This window comes from Papio anubis, chromosome 16 (assembly GCF_008728515.1).
Source record: "Papio anubis isolate 15944 chromosome 16, Panubis1.0, whole genome shotgun sequence".
NCBI classification, from domain to species: domain Eukaryota; kingdom Metazoa; phylum Chordata; class Mammalia; order Primates; family Cercopithecidae; genus Papio; species Papio anubis.
The window spans coordinates 22,076,586-22,089,118 of record NC_044991.1 but is presented as its reverse complement, the minus strand read 5'-3'; the positions used below and the strand labels follow the sequence as shown (position 1 = coordinate 22,089,118).

Genomic DNA, 12,533 nt, shown 5'->3' with positions numbered 1-12,533 from the left:
CTTTTCACACACCAGACTAGACAAAAATAATATTTCAGATAAAGACTTTAGAAAAGCAAAGCATTAGGCCGGGCGCGGTGGCTCAAGCCTGTAATCCCAGCACTTTGGGAGGCCGAGATGGGCGGATCACGAGGTCAGGAGATCGAGACCATCCTGGCGAACACAGTGAAACCCCGTCTCTACTAAGAAATAAAAAAAATAGCCGGGCGAGATGGCGGGCGCCTGTAGTCCCAGCTACTCGGGAGGCTGAGGCCGGAGAATGGCGTGAACCCGGGAGGCGGAGCTTGCAGTGAGCTGAGATCCGGCCACTGCACTCCAGCCTGGGCTACAGAGCGAGACTCCGTCTCAAAAAAAAAAAAAAAAAAAAAAAAAAAGAAAAGCAAAGCATTATAATAAAAAAGAGTAGAAAAGCAAAAATTAAAAGAAAAAGGAATTGACAAAATTTCACCAGATATACATTTATAACAAGAAAATGCAAGTGAATCTTCTTTTACCTAATGAGTATATGCCTAGAAAAATAAGTATAAAATCAAGTTTTTATAAAAGGAAACATTCTTATGCAGTACTGAACATTTCCTTATAAATTAATTCTGCTATCATACTACATCAAAAGAACCTTTTGTGATTTCAATTATGAACTCTATATTTTATATAATTCTAAATGTTCCTAAATTAGGTTTGCTTAAAGCCAAATATAGAACTAAAATATTAATGTAAAATGGACTATACAATAACTTCACTTATTGTGAAGAGAAAACATCAGAAACCAGTAATATAAATTATCCAAAAAGGGTGATTTTTTTGTCTATAATCATAAAAGTACACTTTTAAAAAACCATTTTTGGGGTGTAGAAGTCACAAGTAGTGCCAGGAGAAAGTAGAAATGATAAAGAAAAATGGAAAGGATAAAAGTTTAAAGATGTTCACAAATATAGGAAAAACACAAGATAAGTGGATCAAAAAAGGACAAGAATTGATACTTAATTTGAAAATTAAGCTCTCTATAAGGCTCACTGCATCAATCATAGGTTTAAAGAGAGAAAGAGACAGAGGCAGATAAATATGGAAAACCTTGCTAGAATAATCTAATTCAAACCTTCAGTAAAAATGTCACAATCATAGCTATTACTTACCAAACATCTACTATGTACAAGTTACAAATTATCTCTAATCCTTAAGCAACAATCTTCCAAGATAGGTATTATGATTCCCATTTATCTTAACTTCAGAGAGGTTAAGAGATTACTCAAAACCATATTGACATTAATGGAGGAACAGGAATGTGAACCAAGGTTTATCCTTTGCAATACAAATGGTATCATATACAATTTCTCTTTTTCTGTTTTTTTTTTTTTTTTTTGGAGACTCTTCACTCTTGTTGCTAAGGCTGGAGTGCAGTGGTGCGATCTCAGCTCAATGCAACCTCTGCCTCCGGGATTCAAGCAATTCCCCTGCCTCAACCTCCCCAGTAGCTGGGATTACAGGCGCCCACCCCCACGCCCAGCTAATTTTTGTATTTTTAGTAGAGAGGGGGTTTCACCACATTAGCCAGGCTGGTCTCAAACTCCTGACCTCAGGTGATCCATCCACCTCAGCCTCCCAAAGTGCTGGGATTACAGGCATAAGCCACCGCGCCCAGCCCATATACAATTTTTCTCAACAATTTTTGTTTCATTTACAATGATTATGGTTACAAAAGTAATCCTTTAGGGAATTACAGAATAGTAAACCATTCACAAGGCAGCAGCAACACTAGAAGTTCCATTAAATGAGGCCAAAAAGACCTACCAGAGTCAAAGATAAAGTACTATGACTTTTATTATTAATATTTGAGACAGGGTCTCAGTCTGTTGCCCAGGCCAGAGTGCGGTGATGCAATCATGGCTCACTGCAGCCTCTACCTCCTGGGCTCAAGCAATCCTCTCACCTCAGCCTCCCAAGTAGCTGGGGATACAGGTGTGTGCCACCATACCTGGCTAATTTTTGTATTTTTTGTAGAGACAAAGTCTCACTATGTTGCCTAGTCTGGCCTCAAACTTGTGGGCTCAAGGGATCCTCCCACCTCAGCCTCCCAAAGTGCTGAGATTATAAGCATAAGCCACCATGCTCAGCCCTACAGCATATTATTAAGACATTAGGAAATTATTTTAAATCTCTAGGAAATATCTATTAACCTTTGTTAACCCAACAGAAAACCAAGAATGGGATGAAATGGTTTTGTGGTTCTATGGAAAATATCGCATATACTTCAATCACATTGTATTTTTTATTGTATGTATTTAAGGTATACAACATGATATTTTTGTTTACTTATATGAAGTGAAATAATTATTGTAGTCAATCAAATTAATATATTCATCATCTCACATGGTAACCCTTTTTGTGTGTATTTGTGTCATAAGAGAACCTAAAATCTCCTCTTAGCAATTATCCCTAATACAATACAATATTATTAACTATAGTCCTCATGTGGTACATTAGATACCTAGAATTATTCATCCTATATATCTGCAACTTTATATCCTTGGATCTACATTCCCCCATTTCATCCCTCTCCTATCCCCCACCCTCTATGCTTCAGGAGCATCTTAAGAAATTGTTTCTGCTGGGCGAGGTGGCTCACACTTGTAATCCCAGCACTTTGGGAGGCCAAGTTAGGCAGATTACCTGAGCTCAGGAGTTCAAGACCAGCCTGGGCAACATGGTGAAACCCTGTTTCTATAAAAAATACAAAAATTAGCTGGGCATAGTGGCACATACTGGTAGTCCCAGCTACTCAGGAGGCAGAGGTTGCAGTGAGTCAAGACTGCACCACTGCACTCCAGCCTTGGTGACAGAGTAAGAGCCTGTCTCAGAAAGGAAAAAGGAAAAAGGAGAAAGGGAAAGGGAAAGGGAAAGGGAAAGGAAAGGGAAAGGAATTGTTTCTAAAAGAAACTAGGGGTTAGGTTAGGAGCAGGCACACCGAAAATAAAGTATATATAATAAAAAACAAAGATAATAACTAAGCCTCAGCCGGGCGCGGTGGCTCAAGCCTGTAATCCCAGCACTTTGGGAGGCCAAGATGGGCGGATCATGAGGTCAGGAGATCGAGACCATCCTGGCTAACACGGTGAAACCCCGTCTCTACTAAGAAATACAAAAAATAGCCGGGCGAGGTGGCAGCGCCTGTAGTCCCAGCTACTCGGGAGGCTGAGGCCGGAGAATGGCGTGAACCCGGGAGGCGGAGCTTGCAGTGAGCTGAGATCCGGCCACTGCACTCCAGCCTGGGCGACAGCACGAGACTCCGTCTCAAAAAAAAAAAAAAACTAAGCCTTGCGCTACTCAAGGACTACAGATAATTACAATGCTTTATTAGAAAAAACAGAAATTTCCCTCATTAAATACCATTCTGAAAATAAACAGTCATTGACAGGGAATAAAATTAATTATTTTAAATTGAAGGAAAGAAACATCATCATACTTCATCTAAAATAGTCATTCACAAAGAGGTGTTCCAAAACCTATATAAAGAACTAGAATGTATCTTACTTATCAAGAGGCACAGAGAAAAAAAATTTAAATTTCACACATACAGGAAAAGAATTAAACTTGCACATGGAAAGCACACTACAAAAAAAAAAAAAAAAAAAAAGGAAGCCTTTCACTAATGTACCAGCTCAAGGAAGTCATTTTATATTTTGCTGAAGTATAGATTATTAAAATATTAATAAGTACACTAAATCCACAAAATGTTACATTAAAGTAAGAAGCCAGCACAAAAGATTCTGTGAAAATAAATAAAATTTCTACCTTTGGCCATTTGGGATTGAGAAGTCGAGCTTTGATTGCATCATCCAGTGCCTTGTCATACTGCTGGATTTTCATGTAGGCTGCAGATCTATTGCTGTATAAGATGCAGTTCTGAGGGTCAACAGCCAGGGCTTCATTATACAGAACAATAGCTGTGTGGAAATCTCCATCGTGACAGGCCTGATTACTCTGACGAACTTTCTCAACAAATTCAGCTTTGCTCAGTACCGGTCCATCAGGACTTCTCTGGCCAAAAGTGTTAGCACCAAAGAGAGGAATCTACAAACAAAGAAACTTTTTCAGACAAAGTTAGATAATCCAGATGGGTTCCTGATCTGCTAAGATTTGGATGTCTGTCCCCTCCAAATTGCACATTAAAATGTGATCCCCAGTACTGGAGGTGGGGCTTAATGGGAGGTGTTTAGGTCATAGGAGTAAATCCCTCACAAATAGAGGGATTTGCCCTTCCTTGGGGGTGAGTGAATTCTTACTCTATTATTTCCAGTGAGATCTGGTTATTAAGAGGCCTGCCACTGGCCCCTCTCTCTCTCTCACTGCCTCTCACTTTGTGATCTCTGCATGCACAAGCCAGCTCCCCTTTGCCTTCTGCCATGAGTGGAAGCAGCTTAATGCCCTCACCAGATACAGATGCCTAATCTTGAAGTTTCCAATCATCAAAATCATGAGCCAAATAATCCTTTTTTCTTTATAGATTACTCAGCCTCAGGTATTAATTTTTTACTCTTATTTTTTTTCAGATGAGGTCTCACTCTGTCGCCCAGGCTAGAGTGTAGTGGCCCAAGTCTGGTTCACTGCAGCCTCAACCTCCAGGCACAAGCAATCTTCTTGCCTCAGCCTTTTGAGTAGCTGGAAATACAGGCACATGCCACAGCATGCAGCTAACTTTTTTTTGTTTTTGTTGTTGTTGTTGTTGTTTGTTTTGTAGAGACAGGATTTCACTATGTTGGCCAGGCTGATTTTGAACTACTAGCCTCAAGAGATCTTTCCACTTCAGCCTCCCAAAATGCTGGGATTACAGGCATGAGTTGCTGCACCTGGCCAAGAATTCCTTTATAGCCACACAAAACATACTAAGACATCATCTGCACCTCAATAAAACACAAACATTCTTCATTATCTGCTCTACATTATATATGTGCCCCGGAAGACAATAATCTTCCCTCAAAGCAGCCAACAAAGTGCCTTGCATGCATATGTGCATATGTATGTTTAATAGTTACATGCATGTATATTTGTATTTGTATTTGTTGAATGAATAAATGCAAAAGAGTATTCAGGTTTTTCCTTGGCAATTTAAAGTTATATACTATGGAAAAAACAAAATACAAACATATATGGACACTATAATCTCAACTATATTAAGATGATTGCACTTAATGCTGAAAAGCCAGGAACAGTGGCATGCACCTGTAGTTCCAACTACCCAAGATGCTGAAGCAGGAGGATCACTTTAGCCCAGGAATTTAATACTATAGTGTGCTACAACTGCACCTGTGAATAGCCATTGCACTCCAGTCTGGACAACATAGCGAGACTCCATCTCTAAAAATAAATAAATAAGTAATGAGAGAAAATCAAAATATTAATCATACTAAATTATCTCTGGAAATAAGCTTGTGGAGCATTTTAATTCTTAAACTTATGCAAGTTTTAAAATAAAAAATAAGCTTTAAAAAATGTTTTCATGTACCAATGAATCTTTTTGGACTGGCAAATTTGGTGACTATAGTTTGGCTACTACCATGAAATTTCAAAGACAAACACCAGTGTTTGAAGACTAGCAAAAAAAATATTCAGCTGTAACTATATTCTGGCACTTTAAAATCTGTTTTTGATGTTGATTTTTCAAAATTACTAAGTTTTCTATAACTATAGCAGCAGTGCAGTGACCTTAAAACCAAAGGAAGCAAATGTGTCAAGTGTTTTTGTTTGTTTGTTTGTTTTTGTGGTTTTTTTGAGTCAGGGTCTTGCTATGTCAGCCAGGCTGGAGTGCAGTGGTGTGATCAGAGCTCACTGCAGCCTCAACCTCCTGGGCTTAAGCAATCTTCCCACCTCAGCCACCCAAGTTGATGAAACCTCAGCCATGCACCACCCCACCTGGCTAATTTTTTTATTGTTTTCTAGAGATGAAGTCTTCTCATGTTGCCGAGGCTGGTCTCAAACTCCTGGGCTCCAGCAATCCTCCCGCCTTGGCCTCCCAAACTGCTGGGACTATAGAAGTGAACCACAGCACCCAGCCTGTTACTCATATTTAAAACATAAAAATTATGAACTGTAGGCCAGGCGTGGTGGCTCACACCTGTAATCCCAGCATTTTGGGAGACCAAGGCGGGCGGATCACGAGGTCAGGAGATAGAGACCATCCTGGCTAACACGGCAAAACCCCATCTCTACTAAAAATACAAAAAATTAGCCAGGCATGATTGCAGGCGGCTGTAGTCCCAGCTACTCAGGCGGCCGAGGCAGGAGAATGGCATGAACTTGGGAGGCGGAGCTTGCAGTGAGCCAAGATTGCGCCACTGCACTCCAGCCTGACCAACACAGCGAGATTCCGTCTCAAAAAAAAAAAAAAAAAAAATGAACTGTAAAGTACAAAGGGAAGAAATTTAACACAGTAGTATCAAGCACAGACATTTTATACTTCTAAGCAAGCTTGCCCTAAGTGAAATTAAAACAAAAAGTATTTTTTCCCTATGTCTTCCTTTAAGATCAAGTCCAGTACCTCCATTCAGAAGAGAATGCATCTGATTTGATGCAATAGGCCAATACACACAAAGAAATAGACTCGTCAAAGAAGTACTTGCATTAAAAGAAGAAAAAATTCCCCAAAGAAGGGAGGAAAGGCAGATCTAATCTCACATATGACCAACAACTGTTCTTCCTCTGCTCACAAGGATATTATATCCTGATTTCCAGGACAATTCAAAACATTAAAGGATTCTGTAAGTTTCAAATATCAGTGTCCAAGTTATATTCAACTTTTTTTTTTTGAGGAGACCTTTCACTTTTGTTGCCCAGGCTGGAGCGCAATGGCACGACCTCGACTCACTGCAACCTCTGCCTCCCAGGTTCAAGCAATTTTCCTGCCTCAGCCTCCCAAGTAGCTGGGATTACAGGCATGCACCAATATTCAACTTTCACTTACTGGAAGTGGCCAACCAATAATGCACTTAAAGGATTTTTTTAAAATTATGATCATGAAACATATTGCTTGAAAGTAAATGGACTACGTAACATTTGCCAAACAACCAGATTTTTCAGTCTTTGTTTTTAATTATTTTATTCCATCATCAAACCAATGTGTAAAACACTGACAATATGTAAGACTGATTTCATTTTGGAAAACATGATCATCATGGTTCTGCTTAAGGTCAATACTACCATAAGTTACAGAAACAAATTCTGTATCTCAAAATTCAAGGGCATGATATAAAAATAGCAACTAAAGACTTTTAAAGTAAAATAAATTGTTAGCTTCAGAAGTAGCCTGTAAGTTATTTAAAAAAAAGAAAAGAAGAATCCTACTATTACAGTATTCCCTACTTCTCATAAAGAATTGCAGAGTAGACTGGGCTCAGTGGTTCATGCCTGTAATCCCACACACTGGGAGACTAAGATGGGAAGACTGCTTGAGCCCAGGAGTTTGAGACCAGCCTGGCAACACAGCAAGACCCTGTCTCTATTTTAGAAAAATATACATATATATTTAAAAATTTTGTAAGGTAGGACACAGTGGTTCACATTTGTAATCCCAGCACTTTGGGAGGCTGAGGCGGGCAGATCACCTGCGGTCAGGAGTTTGAGATCAGGCTGGCCAACATGGTGAAACCTCATCTCTACTAAAAATACAAAAATTAGCTATGTGTGGTGGCGGGTGCCTATAATCCTAGCTACTCAGGAGGCTGAGGTAGAACTGCTTGAACCCGGGAGGCAGAGGTTGCAATAAGCCGAGATTGCACCACTGCACTCCAGTCTGGGCAACAAGAGCGAGCCTCTGTCTCAAAAAAAAAGAAAAGAAAAGAAAAAAAAGAAAAAAGAAAAAAAATTTTTTCAGAAAGAATTGCAGAGTAAGCCAGGTACAATAGCTCATGCCTGTAATCCCACACTTTGGGAGGCTAAAGTGAAAGGACTGCTTGAGCCCAGGAGTTCAAGACCAGCCTGGTCAACAAAGCAAGACCCTGTCTCTACAAAAAAGACAAAAAATAGCTGGGTGTGGTGACATGCACCTGTAGTCCTAGCTACTTGGGAGGCTGAAGAGGGAGGACCGCTTGAGCCTAGGGGGTCAGGGTTGCAGTGAGCTGTGATTGTGCCACTTGCACTTCAGCCTGGACAACAAGCAAGACCCTGTCTCAGAAAGAATGGCAGAGTACTACTTTTGGTTCAATGCCAACACAGATAAGAATCAAATTAAGAAGAGAAATCATCTTCATTCTGTTGCCTCCATGTACAGTAAATTAAAGTAACATTTCCCAAAATATATTCTAAGGAAACCCTAGGTCCTCAGGAGACTAGGATGAACAACATTAAATAAATCTCTTCTTTAGTGAAATATCTCTCAGAGATCTTATTTTGCACACTGTGAATCTGAGAGGGGGGAATACCATACATTATAAGATCAAATCACCTTTTATAGTGAAGCATCTGGCAAGTTCAGAAATTGCTTGAAACACTGATGTAAACCATTACTAAGGCCTCTAAGAGCAAAGAAAATAGCATGGATGAGTTAGTACTAGTGCAGAAAGATTCTAAATCCCAGAGGAGAACTCTAGTATTTAGAGTTAGTAGTAGTTAATCAAATGTTCACAACATGCCATCAAATGTTCACAAATTTAAAAGAAAAATGCATTGTAGTAAGTGCTCCACAGAAGCTTCTAATTTGTCAAAATTTATCTGTGTCTACTCAGCTGGATACCGTGTGGCTGCCAGAAGGCTAAGAAACAGAAATTTCTGGCTGGGCGCGGTGGCTCACGCCTGTAATCCCAGCACACTGGGAGGCCGAGGCGGGCAGACCACGAGGTCAAGAGATCAAGAGCATCCTGGCCAACATGGTAAAATCCCGTCTCTACTAAAAATACAAAAATTAGCTGGCCATGGTGGCACGAGCCTGTAGTCTCAGCTACTCGGGAGGCTGAGGCAGGAGAATTGCTTGAACCCGGGAGGCAGAGGTTGCAGTGAGCGAAGATCGCACCACTGCACTCCAGCCTGGGAACAAAGCAAGACTCCGTCTAAAAAAAAAAAAAAAAAAGAAACAGAAATTTCTGTGTATGGCTAAGAAGAATAAACATAACTTCCCAAGTCTTTTTCTTTTTTTTTCTATCTTATCTGCAATTGATAAACTTGACAGAGAAAAAAGACCTTTGCATATATTTCTCAGATTATATATATGTTGTACTTAAAATAACCAGCCACATTAAATTCAGGAACTAATTTAATGAGTTAAACAAGGTGAATAGTACTTCTTAAGGAGATAATGAAAAATAAAAATTTTAATTACTCATTTACTTAGATTAACTATTATATTATTTCTTCCCCCATGAGTTCCAAAATAGAGAAAAATATTGTGACTGTATTTCATATACATATAGCATATGGATGTCAACATATATTAACATTGCTGATATTTTCCTCTGATCCTCTGACAAATTCATCTTAAAAAGATAGAGGGAGTGTCAGTAACATGTGAGCCAAATGGGCTCAGTATATGCAGCCACATATAATTACTACATACATGGCATAATTGCAGTCCTGTTATAAATTTTTCCAGCTTTACTGAGGTATAAATTGACCAATAAAGTCATATATATAGAAAGTATATAATGTGATGTTTTGATACATGTATGCATTGTGAAAAGATTACCACAATCAAGCTAATTAACATATCCATCACCTCACAGAGCTTTCTTTTGTGTGTATATGGTAAAAATACTTAAGATCTACTCTCTTAGCAAATTTCAAGTGTATAATACATTACTAGTCACCACGCTGTACACTGGGTCTCCAGAACTTATTTATTCATAGCTGAAGATTTGTACCCCTTGACCAATGTCACCCATTTCTCCCACCCTTGTCCCCTGATAACCACCCTTCTATTCTGTTTTTATGAATTCAACATTTTTAGATCCTACATATAAGTTAGATCATACGGTATTTGTCTTTCTGTGTCTGGCTCATTTCACTTAGCATGATATTCTCTAGGTTCATCCATATTGTTGCAAATGTCAGGATTTCCTTCTTTTCTTTTTTTTTGAGACAGAGTCTCGTTCTGTCGCCTAGGCTGTTTGCAGTGGCATGATCTTGGCTCACTGCAAGCTCTGCCTCCTGGTTCACGCCATTCTCTTGCCTCAGCCTCCTGAGTAACTGGTACTACAGGCGCCTACTACCACGCCCAACTAATTTTTTTTATTTTTAGTAGAGATGGGTTTAACCATGTTAGCCAGGATGGTCTCAATCTCCCGCCCTCAGGTGATCCACCCGCCTCGGCCTCCCAAAGTGCTGGGATTACAGGTTGGATTTCCTTCTTAAGGTTCAATAATATTGTATTTTGTGTATGTGCATTTTTTTAATTCATTCATCCATCAATGGACATTTAGGTTGTTTCTACATCTGGGTCTTTGTGAATAATGCTGCAATATACATGGAAGTGCAGATATCTCTTCAAGATAGTAATTTTATTTCCTTCAGAGACATATCCAGTAGTGGGATTGCTGGATCCTATGGTAGTGATGTTGAGCAGCTTTTCATACCCCTGTTAGCAGTTTGTAGGTCGTCTTTGTTCAAATTATATTCAGGAATTTTGCCCATTTTAAAAATCAGGTTATTTATTTGTTATCGAGTTATGTCAGTTCCTTATATATTTTGGATATTAACCCTTGTTAGGCATATGATTTGCAAATATTTTATCCCACCCCACAGGTTACTTTTTCATTTTGTTGACTGTTTCCTCTTTTGCAGAGAAAGTTTTAGTTTGATGTAGTCCTAACAGCTTTTTTTGCCTAGTTTTTTGGTGTCGCATCCAAAAAAATCATTGCCAAGACCAATATTAAGAACTTTCCCCCCCATGTTTTCTTCTAGGAGTTTTAGAGTTTCAGATGTTATGTTTAAGTTTTTTGGTGTTTTTTTGTTTGGTTGGTTGGTTGGTTGTTCTGAGACGGAGTCTTGCTCTGTCGCCCAGGCTGGAGTGCAGAGGAGCATCGCTCACTGCAAGCTCCGCCTCCTGGGTTCACGCCATTCTCCTGCCTCAGCCTCCCGAGTAGCTGGGACTACAGGCGCCCGCCACCATGCCAGGCTAATTTTTTTTGTATTTTTAGTAGAGACGGGGTTTCACGTGTTAGCCAGGAGGGTCTCGATCTCCCGACCTCAGGTGATCCGCCCGCCTCAGCCTCTCAAAGTGCTGAGATTCCAGGCGTGAGCCACCGCGCCAGGCCACATTTAAGTATTTAATCTATTTTGAGTTGATTTTTGTTTGTGGTGTAAGTTAAAGATCCAATTTCACTGTATGGCACGTGATAGCCAGTTTTCCCAGGACCACATATGTTGGACACTATCGTTTCCCCATTGTGTATCAGCTTAAAATAGACTGCTATAACTATGTTTTATGTAAGCATCAAGGTAACCACAAAGCAAATACCTATAGCAGATACACAAAAGACAAAGGAACCAAAGCATACTATAGAATATCATCAAATCAGCAAGGAAGACAAGAAAGGAACAAGAGGTTTACAAACCAGCCAGAAAACAATTGACAAAATGGCAACAGTAAGTCCTTACCTATCAATAGTTACTGTAAGTGTAAATGGAGTAAGTTCTCCAATCGAAAAACAGAATGATCGAATGGATAAAAATTCAGGACCCAATAAAATTTTTTAATTAAAAGAAAAACAGGACCCAAAGAGATGCTGCTTACAAAAACTACATGCTGCTTACAAAAGACTCACTTCAGCTTTAAGGATATGCACAGACTGAAAGTGAAGGGACAGAATAGATATTCCATGCAAATGGAAACCAAAAGAGAGCAGGGATAACTGTACTTAGACAAAACAGACTTTAAGTCGAAATCTATTAACAAGAGACAAAATAATTGTATAATTATAAAAAGGTGAATTCATTAGGAGGGTATAATTATAAATACATATACACCCAAAATCACAGCACCTAAATATATGAAGCAAATATTAACAAATCTGAAGGGAGAAATAAACAGCAATACAATAACAGTGGGAACTTCAATATGCAACTTTCAACAATGGACAGATCATCCAGACAGAAACCAGTACAGAATACATTAGACTTGCTCTACTTTAGACCAAATGGACCCAACAGACACGTACAGAACATGCCATCCAACAGCAGCAGAATATAAATTCTCCCGTTATAAATTTTGATTATTCAAATTACATATAAAAAATCACCTCTATATAAAAAATTATGGGTAATTCAAATAATTAAATATTTTGAAATAAAATTATAAAACATTAAAAGGAAATAATCTTTTATTATGTAGAACTGAGTCCTTTCTAAGTATAACACATAAGCCACAAAACATAATAGAAAAGACTGATAAGTATGACAACATAAAAAATTTTAATGTCTGCATGGAAAATATGGATTAAGACCAAAAAGATTAGTAACAAATAGGTTAAAAAAAAAAACGCAACACATGATAAATGGCTAGTTTTCTTAGTATAGATAAAGTTCCTACAAATCAGTAATAAAATGGACAAACA

General features: G+C 38.8%; 1 protein-coding gene across 3 annotated transcripts in view; it reads right to left on the bottom strand.

Moving 5' to 3' along the window:
* TTC28 (tetratricopeptide repeat domain 28) overlaps positions 1 to 12,533 on the bottom strand; it is a 719,970-nt gene that overhangs the window by 672,566 nt on the left and 34,871 nt on the right. For all 3 annotated transcript variants that reach the window (XM_031656035.1, XM_031656036.1, XM_031656037.1), the window contains exon 2: positions 3,790 to 4,068. In XM_031656035.1, coding sequence (XP_031511895.1) covers positions 3,790 to 4,068 — 279 coding nt within the window. The remainder of the gene's footprint in view (positions 1 to 3,789; positions 4,069 to 12,533) is intronic.